This window comes from Berghia stephanieae, chromosome 11, assembly GCF_034508935.2.
Source record: "Berghia stephanieae isolate SIO BIC M18660-M18661 chromosome 11, UCSD_Bste_1.3, whole genome shotgun sequence".
Taxonomy (NCBI): Eukaryota; Metazoa; Mollusca; class Gastropoda; order Nudibranchia; family Aeolidiidae; genus Berghia; species Berghia stephanieae.
Window position 1 is genome coordinate 3,360,614 of NC_088370.1, and position 22,707 is coordinate 3,383,320.

The 22,707-nt window shown below is 35.0% G+C and overlaps 2 protein-coding genes across 3 annotated transcripts in view; one reads left to right on the forward strand and one right to left on the reverse strand.

Annotated features, from left to right (window-relative positions):
* Positions 1 to 1,633: 1,633 nt before the first annotated feature.
* Positions 1,634 to 22,707, reverse strand: part of LOC144957363 (dolichyl-diphosphooligosaccharide--protein glycosyltransferase subunit 2-like) — a 38,445-nt gene continuing 17,371 nt past the window's right edge. For both annotated transcript variants that reach the window (XM_078888556.1, XM_078888558.1), the window contains exons 15-19: positions 17,409 to 17,492; positions 16,972 to 17,067; positions 16,220 to 16,295; positions 4,881 to 5,010; positions 1,634 to 2,705 (exon numbers count right to left, since the gene is read on the reverse strand). In XM_078888556.1, the coding sequence (XP_078744682.1) occupies positions 2,693 to 2,705; positions 4,881 to 5,010; positions 16,220 to 16,295; positions 16,972 to 17,067; positions 17,409 to 17,492 (399 nt within the window). In that variant the 3' untranslated portion in view covers positions 1,634 to 2,692. The remainder of the gene's footprint in view (positions 2,706 to 4,880; positions 5,011 to 16,219; positions 16,296 to 16,971; positions 17,068 to 17,408; positions 17,493 to 22,707) is intronic.
* On the forward strand, positions 17,532 to 22,184 carry LOC144957067 (uncharacterized). Its single transcript, XM_078888034.1, has 3 exons — positions 17,532 to 18,281; positions 19,230 to 19,375; positions 19,854 to 22,184. The coding sequence occupies exons 1-3, from the start codon at positions 18,254 to 18,256 to the stop codon at positions 22,182 to 22,184; spliced, it is 2,505 nt and encodes an 834-aa protein (XP_078744160.1). The 5' UTR covers positions 17,532 to 18,253.

Consider the following 22,707-nt stretch of genomic DNA (forward strand, 5'->3'; position numbering starts at 1 on the left):
TGAGACTAATTTGGAAACCATAGGGTTGACCTGTACCCTCTCTTTCTGGTGACCATTGAAGGATCTTGATTCAAACTGTTATGAATAGGGTTCAACAGTTGTGACGTCACTTCCCTCGTAATGAGGCATAGCAACTGGTTCTAAACTATCAGAATAATGGTGGACGCTATTATCTCCATCACCGCCCTTATGAAATACTTCTCCAACGAGCATAAAAGTGTATCTAGAGGAGAAAAACATTATAAATCTGATGTTTTGATTTTTATACAATCGGATCACATGACATGTGAAAAAGTTCTAGCTAGCATGAAGAATAAAAAGTACTGATTTTCTCTGTTTAGAACCAAACTGCTGGTAGCTGGGTGGACGAGACATCAGACTATTGAATCCTATTGGAAAGTTCCAACTTCTTTGGTCTTATACCCTTTTACCGTCAAATTTAGTTTTATCACAGACAGGAATAAGAAAATTATAGATTTAGAGGGAAAAGTGGATCTGCTTCACCAAGGGTGTCCTGTCCTATCCAACTGATGTGTCCTCATTTGTAGGTCTGACAATCCAAATAGTCATGGCCTCGTTGCTGTAACAGAAATATCCTCAAAGAATGCAGAATATTATCTATTACAATTGTATTTAAAAAGGCCATAATGTGCACATTGGTAACACGTTCGTTCAAAGTTGCAAAAACTTAGAATTTCTGCCTTCGTGGCTCTAAAGACCAATTCAGGATATGTTTTGTTTTATGGGTTTCACAGCGCTTGCAACACATCATATCAGCGCCAGTAAAAAGGAAGAAAATGGGATAGTAAAAAGTTCTAGAATTACAATAAAGCGTCCAAGAAAAGGGAAGACAAAGGGGATTGGTTCAAATAAGAAACGGGTGTAGATTCCAAAAGCACTCTATCAAAGTACTTAGTTTGATATCACTAAAAGGCTCATCCAGACACAAGCACAGGTCCCCGCTAAGAGGAACACACTCAAATGTTTTACAAATCATATATAAAGAAAACATAATACAGTGCATAACAGAGAGATGATTTACAATGAAAAAAATATCATCTCCCAAAACTAACTATACATTCGACTGTTTCCCTCTCAGCCAGGGCATCTGGCCGGGACCAGGACAAAACCAAGTAATCTCATTCCAAGACAAAGACAGATTTTTTTTTTTGGTTTGTTTGTTGCTTTAGGTCTCTTCCAACACAATTGAGGTTATATGAGAGACCGCTGAAACAAAAAAACAAGCAATCTAACAAAAATAGTATAAATGTAAATCAAAATCATAACCTAAAGATATCATAAGCTAAATTATAAATAACCAAGAACAAACAGGCAGAAGATTTACAGAAAAAAAAATATCCCCTGTCAAAAATACAATCACAAACCAAAGAAGCAGGATAGGCTAGTAAAGAGAAGAAGAAACGACATCACTATCGGATCGTACACCCATGCGAACATCATGGGTATATGATTCAAGGGTGATGCTCCCATCCAACCACCCGCACAAAGACAGAAAGCATGTTGGAAAACGGATATAAGGGGATAGAAGACATCATGTACCCCCCTGCCCACTATGGGAGGTCAGGAACCCCACCCAGAATTCAGGATATAAACCAATAGCAAACAAGTTCAATTCAAGTAACAATTTATTATCTTTTTTTTATTTTTGTAATATTTTTAAGTGTGGTAAAAACATAAACACAGTACCTATGAAATTCAACTCGACAACCACTTCCTTCCAAAAAGAATGACGTACAAAAATATCTCTATCAACGTAAATAACAAATTAATGATAACACTTCACCAATGAGCAGTCTTATCACATCTCATTTTCACCACACAAAAATAACCCCCCAAAAAAATAAAAAACCCAAAAATCAGAAATCACATTTTCCCACACACACAACAAAGATATAAATAATATTAAATAGAAGAAAACAGAAGTGCATATTGATTTTGTAGTGGCAACAAACCATTCATACAACAGGAAAAGAAAAAAAATAAAATCGCATTCTTGATTGACAAAAACTCGATCTATTATCAAAAGCAAATGTGCAGAACATTATCAATGCCTTCAACAAAAAAGAGTTGAGAAATCCAGTTGGCAAATTCACATTATTACGTACTACTTTTATCAATAGAAATATATTTATGGTAAACAATTCCGTCCACGTCGATTAAGCTAACAACAATTATAACACAGATGAATTTATCTCTTATTTGGCATCCTGGCATCAGTTTACTTCTCCTCAGTAATCAAAGTAAAAAGTATGTGTGGCTGGCTGAGAAAACCCGGAAAGATTCGCAAATTTCATAAATTGAGTTATGTATGCAGTGGTGTAGACCACATCTTTCTGATCATTTACCACTTTAAATTTTCTTTTTATGTCTATTAGAACCCAAGTTGTGAATTTTATTTCTGAATAAAATTTGTTGCTATGGGACACACTTTATCTTCGATTTTGCCTCATATCTCAAATTGAAGCTTGGGTTTTCTCAGCCAGCCTCACATATTTGGACAATACAAAAAATGTGTTACATCATCACTGTTAATAGTTAAATTAAAGCCACACTTGTGAATATGATGGATGGTCCACTTTGAACGAGAGACAATTCCCTTGGCACACACACACACACACGACCTCTCACCAACACTCACACTTTCACACTCTTGATGGAATTACTCGAAGACTCAGGCTGCTTTTCTGTGGAAAAAAGGCAAAAGAAATGGATTTAAAGACACATCTTGTACAAAGGAATCGATATAAAGACACATCTTGTACAAAGGAATCGATATAAAGACACATCTTGTACAAAGGAATGGATATAAAGACACATCTTGTACAAAGGAATCGATATAGAGACACATCTTGTACAAAGGAATCGATATAAAGACACATCTTGTACAAAGGAATCGATATAAAGACACATCTTGTACAAAGGAATCGATATAAAGACACATCTTGTACAAAGGAATCGATATAAAGACACATCTTGTACAAAGGAATCGATATAAAGACACATCTTGTACAAAGGAATCGATATAAAGACACATCTTGTACAAAGGAATCGATATAAAGACACATCTTGTACAGTTTTTGAAAGGGATCATGTCTAGTATATAAGTTTAAAACTGAAAATTGCGTGAATTCATGTCAGAAAAATCTTTAAAATGTGCACACATGGGACGTAAAGCGTGATATCTAACAATGTTATCAAATGTGTAATGAGTAGAATGTAGTATAAAACCTTTGGGAGAGATCAGAACTAGCTGAAATACAAACTCTTGAAATGTTGGGATTTATAAGGTTTTGCATAACAATATTTCAAGAATACAAGCCACGACTGTCCATCCTTGAGCATTTATAAAGCACAATATCCATTAAACGTGCTCAAAGCACTTTACAAGGGGTCTGTAGCCAACAGCAACACTTATGTAGGACAAGAGAGGATCCTGTTAAGCGATATTACAATTTATTCCCCGACAAAGACAACATTGTTAACGGCCAGTTATACCCCGAGTACGATGACAGAATGTGGGTAAAGAGCCTTTTCCAAGGACTCAACTATGCACCGCTTAGAACAGGACTAGAACCCAGGACCTTCCAATCATAACTCGATACAACATAGCGGCACAATCCTGCCATGGGAGATCATTGCCAAAGGTGTGTCTTCAGGGTTGAATGTCTATTGACTGCTATTTTTAGTAATGACACTTTTCAAATTCAGCAAGTGTGGAGAAAGAGGGTTTTTATTTTTTAATTGGAGCATTTATATAGGGCAATATCCACTTAACGTGCTCAAAGCGCTTTACAAGGGGTCCCTGACCAACCGCAACACGTACCATGTAGAACGAAACATGACACCTGTAGGCAATATTACAATTACAATTTTTTTCAGACAGAGACAATGCTCTTAACGGCCAGGTACTCATTTTACACCTGAGCACGGTGACAGAATGTGAGTAAAGAGCCTTTTCCAAGGACTCGACTATGCGCTGAGCGAGGCTCGAACCCAGAACCTTCTGATCCAAAAGCATATGTCATACCACTAGACCACACAAATTAATTTAATACTTAATGTTTTATCCCTTGCATGGCATTTGATTTTTTTTGTACAATAAACATTTAATCGACTTTAGTGAAAATACTCCTACTTAAAATGCATGTTCCATCATTATCAGCCTAGTCCCAGAAATTAAAGAGAGCACAACTAATCCTAATGAGAATTTAGAAGAGTGCAGAAATAGTAATTATCTATAGGTCTTAAATATGCTCCCTGACAGAAATAAATTCTATTCAAGGCTATTTTAGCATAATGCTCAGGATTTTTAAAACCTCTTTCACTCCTCTCTTCCCCACCCAAGAATAGAGATCATATAATGCAGAGAACGCTATACGATTCTTTCATCTCTTTGCATTTATTAAAAGAGTTATTTCAATTGTGTATGTGTTATTGTATAATAAAAATATAAAGAGTTTAATGAATAAAAAGAATCGAAAAAATACGTTTATTCCACCCCTCCAAGTAAGATTATTAGATATTTCATAACCAACTGGTACGTATTAGTACTTCTATTCTCCAGCCATAATATGTGTCTTTCTCCTTCTGCTTAAATGACAAATTGACCCAAAATTAAAAACGTTGGATTTGTATTCATGCGCACCAAAAGATTATTTATAATTACCAATCAGCTGTCTTTTACACCTAATTTCACACCAATACAATGTTCAAAAATATTCTGCAATCGGTGAATAAAATTTTTATTCAACGCGTTCAAAGCATTATTCAACGATGACGTATTTACTAAGAAATGATAGGATTTTCCAATGAGAGGGCTGGATTAATATATCACATTTCACCGTTCCCTCCAATCTTACCTTTTGGATGCTAAAGAACTCAACAATCGATTTCCAAACAAGAACGTCGGTATAGCCAAGAATCCCAGGTATCTCAATGTCTGGAACATGTTCAGCTCCACCCAGTAAAAATAGTATAAGGCAAATATACCTAGTAGAAATAAAAATAAAATAAAACTATATTGTATTATAAACATTTAATCAAAGCTTCAATTTTTAAGACAAGTTTATAGGGGCAAAAAGTATAAAATTAGGTATCCCAAACTAAAATTTCAACTGCAGAAAACTGCTGTTATTTTGAATTGAACAAATACAGATTGTCAAACCATGAACAACAGTCTTTAAATGATTAAAATCGGACAACAAATAAAAAAGTTACGAATTTTTTATTTATTTAATAACTTGTAATTTTCGTACACCAACAGAACATGCTACCAAACAGCAAGTTTAAGGTGCATCAAAACAAACAAAATAATAACAAAATTGAATAATTTGCAAGCAATCGCAAGCCATGGACATAGAGAATAAGAAAAATACTCAAACAAATATTCACCTAGTATAATTCAGTTACTATACAGCATCAAAATCAAGAAAAAACATGACGCGCGTGAAAATAATTTCACCGAAATCGCCAGATGTACCATCTTCGGCACTTTGCAGACTCGTCAGTAATCTAAATTAAGGCATGAAACTTATCTGAGCCTTAGAACTGGCACCAGACAGTAAGCCCAATTTTTTTCAGAGAGATAGAGGCAATAATTACTGAGATTTTACGTCTCAAAATTCGAAAAAAGGCCGAAATCGCCAAAGGAAGACATTTTGAGAAAAAAACAGTGTTTCCGCTACCAAAAATTTAAATGATGAGATATGGCTATGAAACTTGACATACAAATGATTCGAGGGATGGGGAATCCAAATTTTATGTCCTTTTCACAATAAGAATGACAAAAACAGAGTTATGAAAAGAAATCAAGATTTAAACTCTCGAAAATCAACAGAAATATATGTCAAAAAGGGGGAAAAGTCAAAAATTCATACCACGACCTAACACAATAATAGAAGTTAATGCTGCACCTACTGGTGGCGCACAGTCGATCAAATAAAATAAATAAAAACATTAGACAAAAAAGTCAGTACACAAAAGCATACAATATCCAATGCAACCCACGAACATGAAAATTTATACCTATCCATAAGTACATACTTTGAGACACCTCAACAATCAACCTAAAATTCAACGCCCTGCCCTAACACATTTTAGTTTATATAACTAAGGCAACAGTATAAGGACACGCTTTAATGCATATAAATGCACAGACACCGGGCAAACCTATCTTAGCGCTCTTGTTACTCATCATGTGAGCGTCAGCAAGATGGCTTTCTATTATTTCAACATTTTTAACACGCCTGAGTGTACTTAAACACTTTAATATGTTTTTTTACCCGGCAGTTCATATTCATACAGGGAGTCCAATATATCTAATAATAGATTATACATACGCGGACTCTGGAAGCTGATCATATCCACATAGCCTATAAATGATAAAGATTAATTTAAACACGGACTATAATATTGCTATTATGGTCTAATAGCCCAACATCAGTATGAGTATAAGGGTTATTATTGGCTCTCCACTATACACATTTTAAATGCATTTATAAAATGTTTAAATAGAAATAGATATTATATTGGACTCCCTTACTGTATGAATATGAACTTCCAGGTAAAAAAAACATATTAAAGTGTTTAAGTACACTCAGACGTGTTAAAAATGTTGAAATAATAGAAAGCCATCTTGCTTGACGCTAAACATGATGAGTAAATAAAACATATGTAATAATCAGAAAAGCTACATAATTATGAGAAACAACAATTGTTTAAACAAAGCATGTCACTGATCAAATGTAAAGTGATGGAAATAGATACATAATTTCATTAATCAATATAATGTAAATGTTGCTACTCGAAGCGATAAATAATGTGAAATTGAATGTAAGCTTCAATTTAATTATAAAAACAGATAGAAGAATGGATGTTTCGTGTTTCCCCTTTACCAACAAACGCATTCAATTTAACGGCACTACCACATCATCTATAGTGTTTGGTTCATCCTGGTTGTTGACAAAGGAGAAACCTGAAACGTCCATTCTATCTGGTTTTGTAATTAAACTGAAGCTTGAATTTAATCTCATAGTGTTATTCAATCAACATCAGAATCTGAAACCCTTCTTCGTTTGACAGCAGTTGACAAAAAAGATGCTTCTGCTTCATCATCAGTAATCATCCTTAACAAATAAATTTCTCAAAAATAACATCAATCTTTTTGACATAAGAGGGGAATGACCCATAAGGAATTTTACTTTTCATCAACTCCCAGTATGGCCCAGCGATAGTCAGATTAAACAGTGAAATAGCAGCAACTAAAGAAATTACCCTACTATCCCTCAAATCTGCAACAATACTTTGAAGCTTTAAATTGTCACCTGAAACTTCATTTTCTAGAAAATCAAGAACATGTTTATGATGGTACAAAAGAGCATGAGCATTTTCAAATATATTATTGAAACGATTACTTCTAAAACTGCAAAACTGAGACTTAATATTATTAGCTTCACAATAATTTAGCCATCCTTCCCTTGCCCCATTTTTCTCATCCCCCCGAGGTCCCAATACTTCTGCAGTTAGTCTTATAGCACGTAAGGCTGCACTTTCTTTACCAATACTAGACTGAAAATGATTAAACTTTGCTGACTGTCCCTCCCAAGTGAACCCCCCTCTTTAATTACATCCCTCTCAAATTCTAACACAGCACTCTCAACAGCTTTAGATAGACCAAGCAAAAAATGCGCGTTACAATACAAAAAATGTGTACATATATCCTCATCATGCAAAACACTCTTACGCCATTCATGAATTTTTTTATTTAAAAGTTTCATATTTGCCGCTCTATCGGACATAAGTTTTGTTCTTTAATTTTAAATTAAAATTTCTTTCTTTAAAATATTACATTCTGATGAATCGACTTTATAGATGAAAACAATTTTTTGGAAGAGACAGACTTTGATAATCTTCTAACATGGTCAACATTAACAATTGTGGAAGAAAGTGGGATGTGGGACTCTGAAAAAGATTCTGGCAATAAAACAGAAGTGATCGGTGCAGGGGTACATTCAGGTTTGGCTGGATTCTGAGTAGAAACAGACGTAGAGGGTAGAGGGGTAGAACCAAAAGTGAATGACGATGATGGTAGTGGTGCTGAACATGAATCAGGTGTGGACACATTCCGAGAATTAATATTTGTGGAGAGATGAGGGGTAGAACCAGATACAGTAGAAATGCAGGACGATGGTGGTGGTGGTGGTGGTGAGCTGAGAATCTTAGTAGAAGTAGAAGGTTGACTTGATGATGGTAGTACAGATGAAGGAAATAAAACGGTTGGCTGAGGACTCAGTGCTGGCCAGTCAACAGTAGTCGACGGTGGTGGTGAGCTGAGAATCTTAGAAGAAGTAGAAGGTTGACTTGATGATGGTAGTACAGATGAAGGAAATAAAACGGTTGGCTGAGGACTCAGTGCTGGCCAGTCAACAGTAGATGACAGTGGGGGTGGTGGTGGTGGCGATGACGAGGGTGGCTTTGTGGCTGTGGCAGGAGGAGAGATGACAGGGAAAGAAGGGTTTCCTGAGCCATGCCTGAAGTGCTGCTGGGTCCCTGCTGATATTCTTTATCAGCTTCCCCTTCTTTGTTTCTGCAGCGAGATACATGCCTCGCAACTTCTCTCTCGTGCAAATTACAGGAGAAGACGATATGTTTTCTAGAAATTTATGGAAGTCTCCATAAGTATGTCCATGTTTCAGGAGAAAATTGCCGAGGTCCACAGCAATTTCCTTTGACACAACAGTCTTTTTAAAATTGTTCTTCTCCAATGTCATGTCTACACCAATGGCATTGAGGGCATCACTGATGTGGTGAAGATCCACAGGTGCATTCAAAAACGTTTTATCTTTCCCTTTTGCCGCCTTCACCACCTTCAAAATTTTTCGCCAGATACTATTGACAGGATAACTTGAGTCTGGACTTAACTTGGAGAACCATTGTTCCACCTAGAAGGGAAAAAATAACCAGAAATAACTAATGCATTAGTATATTAGAACAGAAAAAAAATAGAATCTTATACAAAAAGATAACCCTTGATAATATCAGAATCCAACAAGTTTAAAAAAAGATAAGGATTAGGTATGAAAAAATTAATATACTTTGCTAGAGAGAGGAACACAGGGATGGTTTAGAATTTAATTGTATTCCATAGCAAACATCTAGTCTTGTCTAACCTAGTAAAGACCTTTTCAACTAGTGCTATTATACCAACAGCACATGGCCCATTGCTAATTGCTGACTGTTGCAGGCATGCTTAAATTATATCATAAAAAGAGCCATAAACACGTCTTTTACTTGTCTATGTCACTCAGTCACTTGTAACTACAAACCCAAATAAACTCAACCATACATGTTAACAATAAAATCTACTCGCAACCATCATGAACTTATATGAATCTGAAAGCTCCATAGCGGGACCTTGTGTTTTACAAAAAAAAAAATCAAATCATAAGCTGGTTTAGCCTCACTGTACTGATAATATTAGCGCAGTAAAAAACATCAAAAACAACCAAAATATTTATCAAAAAATATAATGGTAGCCTGTGACAACGAAAACAGATGTGTCATATATTCATAGAAACCTTACCTCAGACACTGTCGTTTTGGCTTCAAAGCGCAGATGATAAAGCTGGACAAACAGCTTGTTTGTCACTTGCACAGGTGGGAGTGCAGGTCTACGACCTTTCCCCTACATCAAAAATGAAGCCCTGAGACGACTCATTTGTTCGTCATCTGAAAATGGAGAATTAAAATGTTCAAACTTATTTGAGATGTGATAATAATAATAAATAGTTTCTATACACCGCCTTACCCTGTATTTCAACAAGCTCAACGCGCTAAATGATTACTCATTACCATCAACACTATCTATCGAAACTCAACTGTCAAATTCAAATAGGCAGGATTCAAGAATTTAATATAAATCTAAAACTGATATTATAACCAAGCAACCATCACCAAGTCAATCCCATAGTCATAGCATCAAAGTAAAACAAGCTTTTCTACCAAGTAGTCTATACAGTCAAAGGTTAAAGGTTAAATTTAAACTGGAGTTTGAGTCACTATAGTATAATAATAGTAATAGTTCCATCAATCGTGGCATGGGTGAAACTGGATCTTTAAAAAACGATTGAAAAACAAACAAGTTGGATACTACTCATTGATGACACCTGATGAAGAATGGAGCAATCCTGTTAAGATTATTATTATAAGATCAAACAATGTGCACCAGATTTCGTCCCAATTGTCAATAATTTCTTAATGAATGAGCTTGACTTAATCTAAATTTCAGAAAATTGAGAAACAACTAGACTTAGACGTCGATAGTGTGATACTTTCCATTTCCTAGTACAAGTAGGACTCACAATCACAAGCACAAGTCTAGCAGTCAGGACGGACACTGACACGACCAGTTTCTATTATTTTATTTTTAATCTAGAAGTATCAGTGATAATGACACGTTCATTCTTAGCAAGCGGTGGGCTCCCATTAATAATAATAATGATAATAATAATAATAATAATAATAGCCTTCATGAATGAACACGAATTGTCTAGCGGTTACAAACATTATCCATTAATTCAGAAAAGTGAGTGGAGCAAACAGTATCAGTATCAGTATCATGATAAGATTAAGACAAGATAGAGAAAAGTTCGATCTACTCAAACACCGATCATAATGATAATAAAATAAAAAACAATAAGATTTACTTACCACATAATTCAAGTAAGTCCATGTCCATAATTGAAACACTTTTGACTATTCTAGATGGCTGTTTGGAAACGTTTGTCACTCCTTACAATCGGTCTCGGTCACCGGCAGTGTATCAACTCACGCGTCGGACGGTAGGAGAGAAAGAAAGAGAAAGCGGAAACAAAGGCTTTGCTTTTAAAGATGGCGCTATGTGTTGAATCAAGCCAGCATGCTGGATTTTTGATATTATAGCCTTCAAATGCTGCAGATTTTTATGGTGTAATTTTTTCGCCGTTTATTAACCGTTACGAGAGTCAAATTTTCAGTCAAAAATAGGGTAAATTCAGTTAAATTTTAATAATATTTTTGTGTGTTTATAAACGAAAAAATTACACCACACGAAAGGGCATTAAAAGGAGATTCTCCCACACTTGATTTCACAGCTGTTGGTCCGTTCAGCTTTTAGCGCGAGCAGATCTTGTGACGAGACCCGAATTTCGGTCGATCGGCACGCAGTTTTCACAGCGAAATTTGCAATCGGATCTCTTTATGAGGGCGTTTTTGAATAGCTGTTAAAAGTTCACATAGCTTGAATAGTTTAAATATTTAGCTCATCTTATAGAGCAGATATTGAAATATAATATTGTCCTTTTTTTTATTAAATAAAGTTTAATTCAAGAGAGAGAGAGACAGATATTAAGACCCCACTTTTTGATCGATCACGGCAAATTCGCCTGCCACACAGCGGTAGTTTGGGATACCTAGTTGTACACAGATTTGTCTTTGCTCTCTTTCAGTCTGAAGTATCTTTGACTTTCCCTGAAGGTGGTCCACCAAATCATCAACCCTAGAGCAGTTTTCCAAGAAGCCAGAAATTAAAGTGAGTGGTAATTACTATAAGTATATTGTAAGAGTGAAGTGCACTGAGCATGGTAAATCATTGGCATGCTCTGTATAAATGGTCATATTTTCTGTTTCATTTATTTTAGTTTCTTTTGATTTTAGACAGGACCGTTGTCGATATAAAAGAAGAAAAAGGCAAGACATTTTTTAAATTTTATTTGGATAAAGTGATGAGTATTGATGTTAAGAACTTTAAACTTTAATTAATTAGCTTTGCCATTAAAAAAAAAAAAAATTGGGGGTGGGGGAGTGGGATCCAATGATTACTGTACTTTTATTTGATTCTCATTCATCTCTATTTCCACTCTCCAGCATCAATTTAGCGTCCCAGAGAAACGGCCTTCCAAAGTTGTTATCCTTAGCATTCACCGGTTTGTTTTGGTTCCTCTCCTCATCCTTCTACTTTTGGTAAGTGACATTGACATACAAGCACCTCCTATCTCCTGGTCATCCTGTTAGATTCCCATACCGTTTTGGAATTGGTTCTCACCAACATGAAGGATAGATGTTAACATTTATTGCTAGAATTGTTAAATTATTATTATTATTATTATTATTATTATTATTATTATTATTATTATTATTATTATTATTATTATTATTATTATTATTATAATATTATTATTTTTATTGTTTTAATTATTTATTATTATTATTTATTATTATTATTATTATTATTATTTTTATATTTTAATTATTATTATTATTATTATTATTATTATTATTATTATTATTATTATTATTATTATTATTATTATTATTATTATTATTATTGCTGTTATGTGATAATTGGTAACATGTATTTATAGAACAACTATCATTTATGATTTTTTTGTGAACAAAATATCCCTGAAAACTAAAATTCTTTCCAAACTACTTGCCTATCTAAATGGGCTGTTTTTGTCTGAGCTTGACTTTGTTTTGAAGATTTTACTACAAGTCCTTCAGTCTCGTGACATATTGTCACATTAAGCGCACTGCAAATAAAGCACTGTGAAATACTGCACAGCAAAGTGAAAGAAGTGAAATTATCATAGTTAATTTTTGACAATGTTTTTTAAAAACCTTTTACTCCTTCCAGTGGCTGAAATTGGGTGTGAATGTATCCAACTTCCCTTGAGTCTAAGCGCTGTTGGATTCCATGTTTGTCTTGCAGGTTAGTAATCATACTGTTTGTTTTAGATAAGTTCTCACTGGATTCGAGCACACTCTTAGGAAAGACCAAAAAGCATGTTAGAATCTGACGGTCATGGATGGTAATAATGACTCATTATATAGATACAATGAGGTCACCCAGCTAGCGTGCTGTATTGAAGAGCGTGCTGGAATCAGCTAGTACTGTTTCAAAATGGACAAGCTAGCAGAATCCGTTAGAGAAACAAAAAACTTAGAATCCACTTACTAAGAGACTTCTCATTTAATTTATTGTCTTTAGGTTTGAAAGATCTTACAAAAAGGTGTCATGCACTTTGAGCACAATTACTATTACTCCACATTGTGTAAACACATTGAAAGTTACAAAAGGGAAATTGTCCCAATACCTTTATGTTTTAAAGAATAGTGAGTTATTATGTGGATATTGTTCTATATAAAAGCGAATTAAAATTGTTTTTTGTATTGTTTTTTAGAAATATTTCTCATTGTTCCTCCCCCCCCCCCCCCCCCACATTAATCCTTTTATCAAATGAGGGAAAACACAGATAGGGCAGTGTGGCTCAGTCAAGTCTTTGCTTCGTACCCGAAAGGTACCAATTTCAATCACCCGCCGCTGCGCTGTGTGGCCTTGAGCGAGTCACTTTGCGGCGCTGCACTGCGGCTAACGCCTGGGTTATTCCAGTCTTCCCTTGGAATAGACCCTAAAGACAAATTTCCCCTTGGGGATGAATAAAGGGAATTTTATTTTATTTATTTATTTTATTAGGTATCCCAAACTACCGCTGTGTGGCAGGCGAATTTGCCGTGATCGATCAAAAAGTGGGTTGTTAATATCTGTCTCTCTCTCTCTTGAATTAAACTTTATTTAATAAAAAAAAGGATAATATTATATTTCAATATCTGCTCTACAAGATGAGCTAAATATTTAAACTATTCAGCTATGTGAACTTTTTAACAGCTATTCAAAAAACGCCCTCATAAAGAGATCCGATTGCAAATTTTCGCTGTGAAAACTGCGTACCGATCGACCGAAATTCGGGTCTCGTCACAAGATCTGCTCGCGCTAAAAGCTGAACGGACCAACAGCTGTGAAATCAAGTGTGGGAGAATCTCCTTTTAATGCCCTTTCGTGTGGTGTAATTTTTTCGTTTATAAACACAACAAAAATATTATTAAAATTTAACTGAATTTACCCTATTTTGACTGAAAATTTGACTCTCGTAACGGTTAATAAACGGCGAAAAAATTACACCATAAAAATCTGCAGCATTTGAAGGCTATAATATCAAAAATCCAGCATGCTGGCTTGATTCAACACATAGCGCCATCTTTAAAAGTTCCATCAATCGTGGCATGGGTGAAATGGATCTTTAAAAAACGATTGAAAAACAAACAAGTTGGATACTAACCCTTGATGACACCTGATGAAGAATGGAGCAATCCTGTTAAGATTATTATTATAAAATCAAACAAAGTGACCAGATTTCGTCCCAAATTTTCAATAATTTCTTAATGAAGAGCTTGACTTAATTAAATTTCAGAAAATTTAGAAAAAACTAGACTTAGACCGATAGTGTGTACTTTCCATTTCCCAGTACAAGTAGGACTCACAATCCCAACAAAGTCTAGCATCAGGGGACACTGACCGACCCGTTTTATTATTTTTTTTTTAATCTAGAAGTTCAGTATAAAGAAGTTTATTCTTTTGCAACGGGGGGCTCCCCTTAAAAATAATAAGAAAAATAATAATAATAATAATAGCCCTTTATGAAGAACACAATTGTCTAGCGGTTACAAACTTTCCATTAATTCAGAAAAGTAGTGGAGCAAACAGTATCAGTATCATATCATGATAAGATTAAGACAAGATAGAGAAAAGTTCGATTACTCAAACACCCCTATAATGATAATAAAATAAAAAACAATAAGATTTAAATTACCCTAATTCAAGTAAGTCCATGTCCATAATTGAAACACTTTTTACTATTCTGATGGCGTTTGGAAACGTTTTTCACTCCTTACAATCGGGCTCGGTCACCGGCAGTGTATCAACTCACGCGTCGGACGGTAGGAGAGAAAGAAAGAGAAAGCGGAAACAAAGGCTTTGCTTTTAAAGATGGCGCTATGTGTTGAATCAAGCCAGCATGCTGGATTTTTGATATTATAGCCTTCAAATGCTGCAGATTTTTATGGTGTAATTTTTTCGCCGTTTATTAACCGTTACGAGAGTCAAATTTTCAGTCAAAAATAGGGTAAATTCAGTTAAATTTTAATAATATTTTTGTTGTGTTTATAAACGAAAAAATTACACCACACGAAAGGGCATTAAAAGGAGATTCTCCCACACTTGATTTCACAGCTGTTGGTCCGTTCAGCTTTTAGCGCGAGCAGATCTTGTGACGAGACCCGAATTTCGGTCGATCGGTACGCAGTTTTCACAGCGAAAATTTGCAATCGGATCTCTTTATGAGGGCGTTTTTGAATAGCTGTTAAAAAGTTCACATAGCTTGAATAGTTTAAATATTTAGCTCATCTTGTAGAGCAGATATTGAAATATAATATTATCCTTTTTTTTATTAAATAAAGTTTAATTCAAGAGAGAGAGAGACAGATATTAACAACCCACTTTTTGATCGATCACGGCAAATTCGCCTGCCACACAGCGGTAGTTTGGGATACCTAATAAAATAAATAAATAAAATAAAATTCCCTTTATTCATCCCCAAGGGGAAATTTGTCTTTAGGGTCTATTCCAAGGGAAGACTGGAATAACCCAGGCGTTAGCCGCAGTGCAGCGCCGCAAAGTGACTCGCTCAAGGCCACACAGCGCAGCGGCGGGTGATTGAAATTGGTACCTTTCGGGTACGAAGCAAAGACTTGACTGAGCCACACTGCCCCTATCTGGTGTTTTCCCTCATTTGATAAAAGGATTAATGTGGGGGGGGGGGGGGGGGAGGAACAATGAGGAAATATTTCTAAAAAACAATACAAAAAACAATTTTAATTCGCTTTTATATAGAACAATATCCACATAATAAGCTCACTATTCTTTAAAACATAAAGGTATTGGGACAAGTTTCCCTTTTGTAACTTTCAATGTGTTTACACAATGTGGAGTAATAGTAATTGTGCTCAAAGTGCATGACACCTTTTTGTAAGATCTTTCAAACCTAAAGGACAATAAATTAAATGAGAAGTCTCTTAGTAAGTGGATTCTAAGTTTTTTGTTTCTCTAACGGATTCTGCTAGCTTGTCCATTTTGAAACAGTACTAGCTGGATTCCAGCACGCTCTTCAATACAGCACGCTAGAGCTGGGTGACCTCATTGTATCTATATAATGAGTCATTATTACCATCCATGACCGTCAGATTCTAACATGCTTTTTGGTCTTTCCTAAGAGTGTGCTCGAATCCAGTGAGAACTTATCTTAAAACAAACAGTATGATTACTAACCTGCAAGACAAACATGGAATCCAACAGCGCTTAGACTCAAGGGGAAGTTGGATACATTCACACCCAATTTCAGCCACTGGAAGGAGTAAAAGGTTTTTAAAAAACATTGTCAAAAATTAACTATGATAATTTCACTTCTTTCACTTTGCTGTGCAGGTATTTCACAGTGCTTTATTTGCAGTGCGCTTAATGTGACAATATGTCACGAGACTGAAGGGACTTGTAGTAAAATCTTCAAAACAAAGTCAAGCTCAGACAAAAACAGCCCATTTAGATAGGCAAGTAGTTTGGAAAGAATTTTAGTTTTCAGGGATATTTTGTTCACAAAAAAATCATAAATGATAGGTTGTTCTATAAATACATGTTACCAATTATCACATAACAGCAATAATAATAATAATAATAATAATAATAATAATAATAATAATAATAATAATAATAATAATAATAATAATAATAATAATAATTAAAATAATAAAAATAATAATAATAATAATAATAATAATAATAATAATAATAATTAAAACAATAAAAATAATAATATTAATAATAATAATAATAATAATAATAATAATAATAATAATAATAATAATAATAATAATAATAATAATAATAATAATAATAATTTAACAATTCTAGCAATAAATGTTAACATCTATCCTTCATGTTGGTGAGAACCAATTCCAAAACGGTATGGGAATCTAACAGGATGACCAGGAGATAGGAGGTGCTTGTATGTCAATGTCACTTACCAAAAGTAGAAGGATGAGGAGAGGAACCAAAACAAGACCGGTGAATGCTAAGGATACAACTTTGGAAGGCCGTTTCTCTGGGACGCTAAATTGATGCTGGAGAGTGGAAATAGAGATGAATGAGAATCAAATAAAATGTACAGTAATCATTGGATCCCACTCTCCCCACCCCCAATTTTTTTTTTTTTTTAATGGCAAAGCTAATTAATTAAAGTTTAAAGTTCTTAACATCAATACTCATCAGCTTTATCCAAAATAAAATTTAAAAAATGTCTTGCCTTTTTCTTCTTTTATATCGACAACGGTCCTGTCTAAAATCAAAAGAAAACTAAAATAAATGAAACAGAAAATATGACCATTTATACAGAGCATGCCAATGATTTACCATGCTCAGTGCACTTCACTCTTACAATATACTTATAGTAATTACCACTCACTTTAATTTCTGGCTTCTTGGAAAACTGCTCTAGGGTTGATGATTTGGTGGGACCACCTTCAGGGAAAGTCAAAGATACTTCAGACTGAAAGAGAGCAAAGACAAATCTGTGTACAACTAGGTATCCCAAACTACCGCTGTGTGGCAGGCGAATTTGCCGTGATCGATCAAAAAGTGGGGTCTTAATATCTGTCTCTCTCTCTCTTGAATTAAACTTTATTTAATAAAAAAAAGGACAATATTATATTTCAATATCTGCTCTATAAGATGAGCTAAATATTTAAACTATTCAAGCTATGTGAACTTTTTAACAGCTATTCAAAAACGCCCTCATAAAGAGATCCGATTGCAAATTTTCGCTGTGAAAACTGCGTGCCGATCGACCGAAATTCGGGTCTCGTCACAAGATCTGCTCGCGCTAAAAGCTGAACGGACCAACAGCTGTGAAATCAAGTGTGGGAGAATCTCCTTTTAATGCCCTTTCGTGTGGTGTAATTTTTTCGTTTATAAACACAACAAAAATATTATTAAAATTTAACTGAATTTGCTCTATTTTTGAGTGAAAATTTGACTCTCTTAACGGTTAATAAACGGCGAAAAAATTACACCATTAAAATCTGCAGCATTTGAAGGCTATAATATCAAAAATCCAGCATGCTGGCTTGATTCAACAAATAGCGCCATCTTTAAAAGCAAAGCCTCTGTTTCCGCTTTCTCTTTCTTTCTCTCCTACTGTCCGACGCGTGAGTTGATAAACTGCCGGTGACCGAGACCGATTGTAAGTTGGAGTAACACAAACGTTTCCAAACATTAAAGCCATCTAGAATAGTCAAACGTATTTCAATTATGGACATGGACTTACTTGAATTATGTGGTAAGTAAATTTTATTGTTTTGTATTTTATTATGATCGGTGTTGGAGTAGATCGAAGCTTTTCTCTATCTTGTCTTATTCATGATACTGTTTGAGTTTGAGTTTGCTCCACTCACTTTTCTGAATTAATGGATAATGTTTGTAACCGCTAGACAACTCGTGTTCATTCATGAAGGCTATTATTATTATTATTATCGGAGCCCACCGTTCGCTAAGAATGAACGTGTCATTATCACTGCTACTTCTAGATTCAGATGAGAAATAAAATACTGGTCGTGTCAGTGTCAGTGTCCGTCCTGACTACTAGACTGGTGCTTGTGATTGTGAGTCCTACTAGTACTAGGAAATGGAAAGTATCACACTATTGACATCTAAGTCTAGTTGTTTCTGAAATTTAGATTAAACCAAGCTCATTCATTAAGAAATTATTGATAATCTGAGTGCACATTGTTTGATCTAGACGTCTACTAATAATAATAATAATAATAATCTTAACCGGACGGCCCCATTCTTCATCAGGTGTCATCAATGAGTAGTAGGTATCTACTTGTTTGTTTTTCAATCGTTTTTGTAAGATCCAGTTTCAATTATGCCATGATGGAACTATACTATAGTAACTCAAACTCCAGTTTAAATTTAACTTTAACCTTTTACTGTATACTACTTGGTAGAAGGCTTGTTTTGATTTGATGCTATGGGATTGACTTGATTATGGTTGCTTGTTTATGATATGTTAGTATAGTATAAGATATTTTAGATTTATATTAAATTCTTGAATCCTGCCTATTTGAATTTGACAGTTGAGTTTTGATAGATAGTGTTGATGGTAATGAGTAATCATTTAGCGCGTTGAGCTTGTTGAAATACGGGGTAAGGCGGTGTATAGAAACTATTTATTATTATTATCACATCTCAAATAAGTTTGAACATTTTAATTCTCCATTTTCAGATGACGAACAAATGAGTCGTCTCAGGGCTTCATTTTTGATGAAGGGGAAAGGTCGTAGACCTGCACTGCCACTTGTGCAAGTGACAAACAAGCTGTTAGTCCAGCTTTATCATCTGCGCTTTGAAGCCAAAACGACAGTGTCTGAGGTAAGGTTTCTATGAATATATGACACATCTGTTTTTTGTTGTCACAGGCCACCATTATATTTTTTTGGATAAATATTGTAGTTACAAGTGACTGAGTGACATAGACAAGTAAAAGTCGTGTTTATGGCTCTCTTTATGATATTTAAGCATGCCTGCAACAGTCAGCAATTAGCAATGGGCAGTGTGCTGTTGGTATAATTAGCACTTGTTGAAAAGGTCTTTACTAGGTTAGACAAGACTAGATGTTTGCTATGGAATACAATTAAATTCTAAACCATTCCCGTGTTTTTCTCTCTAGCAAAGTATGTTCATTTTTTCATACCTAATCCTTATCTTTTTAAAAACTTATTGGATTCTGGTGTATTATCAAGGGTTATCTTTTTGTATAAGATTCTATTTTTGTTTTTTTTTTGTTCTAATATACTAATGCATTAGTTATAAGCCCTTCAATATTTTTTGGTTATTTTTTCCCTTCTAGGTGGAACAATGGTTCTCCAAGTTGAGTCCAGACTCAAGTTATCCAGTCAACAGTATCTGGCGGAAAATTTTGAAGGTTGTGAAGGCGGCAAAAGGGAAAGATAAAACATTTCTGAATGCACCTGTGGATCTTCACCACATCAGTGATGCCCTCAATGCCATTGGTGTAAACATGACGTTGGAGAAAAACAATTTTAAAAAGACTGTTGTGTCAAATGAAATTGCTGTGGACCTCGGCAATTTTCTCCTGAAACATGGTTATACTTATGGAGACTTCCATAAATTTCTAGAAAACATATCGCCTTCTCCTGTGATTTGCACGAGAGAGAAGTTACGAGGCATGTATCTCGCTGCAGATACAAAGAAGGGGAAGCTGATAAAAAGTATCAGCAGGGACCCAGCAGCACTTCAGGCATGGCTCAGGAAACCCTTCTTTCCCTGTCATCTGACGGAAATTCAATTAAACTCTCCTCCTGCCACAGCCACAAAGCCACCCTCATCATCGCCACCACCACCACCACCCCCACTGTCGTCTACTGTTGACTGGCCAGCACTGAGTCCTCAGCCAACCGTTTTATTTCCTTCATCTGTACTGCCATCATCAAGTCAACCTTCTACTTCTACTAAGATTCTCAGCTCACCACCACCGTCGTCTACTGTTGACTGGCCAGCACTGAGTCCTCAGCCAACCGTTTTATTTCCTTCATCTGTACTACCATCATCAAGTCAACCTTCTACTTCTACTAAGATTCTCAGCTCACCACCACCGTCGTCTACTGTTGACTGGCCAGCACTGAGTCCTCAGCCAACCGTTTTATTTCCTTCATCTGTACTACCATCATCAAGTCAACCTTCTACTTCTACTAAGATTCTCAGCTCACCACCACCAACACCATCGTCCTGCATTTCTATTGTATCTGGTTCTACCCCTCATCCTTCCACGAATATTAATTCTCGGAATGTGTCCACTTCTACTAAGATTCTCAGCTCACCACCACCAACACCATCGTCCTGCATTTCTATTGTATCTGGTTCTACCCCTCATCCCTCCGTGAATATTAATTCTCAGAATGTGTCCACACCAGATTCATGTTCAGCACCACTACCATCATCGTCATTCACTTTTGGATCTGGTTCTACCCCTCTACCCTCTACATCTGTTGCTACTCAGAATCCAGCCAAACCTGAATGTACCCCTGCACCTATCACTTCTGTTTTATTGCCAGAATCTTTTTCAGAGTCCCACATCCCACTTCCTTCCACAATTGTTAATGTTGACCATGCTAAAAAATTATCAAAGTCTGTCTCTTCTAAAAAATTGTTTTCATCTAAAAAGTCTAAAGTCGTTTCATCAGAATGTAGTATTTTAAAGAGAGAAATTTTTAATTTAAAATTAAAGAACAAAACTTTGTCACAGGATCTTGTTAAATTTAAAAAATCCAAAACTTATAAGAACAATTGTTCCCTGAGGAAAATTAATTCAGATTTAACAACAAAAATTGCGGACTTGGAAATGAAAAATTCTGTCCTTAAAAAAGAATGTGATGATTTACAGAAAGTCAAGTTGTCTTTACAAAAAAATTTGTCTAAGTCAAAGAAAAGATGTTTGTTGTTGAATGAAAAGTCTGAGTCTCTGCATTACACATTAAACATGGTTAACAATCTTGATAAAGATGACAGTAAATTCAAATTGAAATGTGACAAATATAATAAATTTAAAAATTCTGTCCTTATTGCATATATGGCTCTCCAAGGGGAAGCGAATGTGTCTGCAACTAATTGCTCAAAAGTTGTACAAATAGTTGCCAAACATTTGTTTGGACATTCGTTTTCTCTTGAAGAATTACCTTCCTCTTCTACTGCTCTAAATATAATGTTTGAAGGCAATCATGTAGCAAAATGTCAAATTGTTGATGAAATTAAAAATACTGATTGTTTTACTTTTGCATCAGATGGTACTTCAAGACAAAAGAAACATTACATGGAAAAACATATTGTTCTTAGTAGTGGAAAAGCAATTAGCTTGGGTTTTCAGACTATAGCCTCAGATGATGCAAATAGTATGTTAGAACAAATAATTAAAGTTTTTGATGATTTAATTCAAATTAATAGTGACCTAAAGGAAGAAGAAAGAGATGAGCTTTTAAAAGAAATTGTTTATAAAATGAATTCTGTTATGTCCGATAGAGCGGCAAATATGAAACTTTTAAATAAAAAAATTCATGAATGGCGTAAGAGTGTTTTGCATGATGAGGATATATGTACACATTTTTTGTATTGTAACGCTCATTTTTGCTTGGTTTATCTAAAGCTGTTGAGAGTGCTGTGTTAGAATTTGAGAGGGATGTAATTAAAGAGGGGGGTTCACTTGGGAGGGACAGTCAGCAAAAGTTTAATCATTTTCAGTCTAGTATTGGTAAAGAAAGTGCAGCCTTACGTGCTATAAGACTAACTGCAGAAGTATTGGGACCTCGGGGGGATGAGAAAAATGGGCAAGGGAAGAATGGCTAAATTATTGTGAAGTTAATAATATTAAGTCTCAGTTTTGCAGTTTTAGAAGTAATCGTTTCAATAATATATTTGAAAATGCTCATGCTCTTTTGTACCATCATAAACATGTTCTTGATTTTTTAGAAAATGAAGTTTCAGGTGACAATTTAAAGCTTCAAAGTATTGTTGCAGATTTGAGGGATAGTAGGGTAATTTCTTTAGTTGCTGCTATTTCACTGTTTAATCTGACTATCACTGGGCCATACTGGGAGTTGATGAAAAGTAAAATTCCTTATGGGTCATTCTCCTCTTATGTCAAAAAGATTGATGTTATTTTTGAGAAATTTATGTCCATGATTTCATTT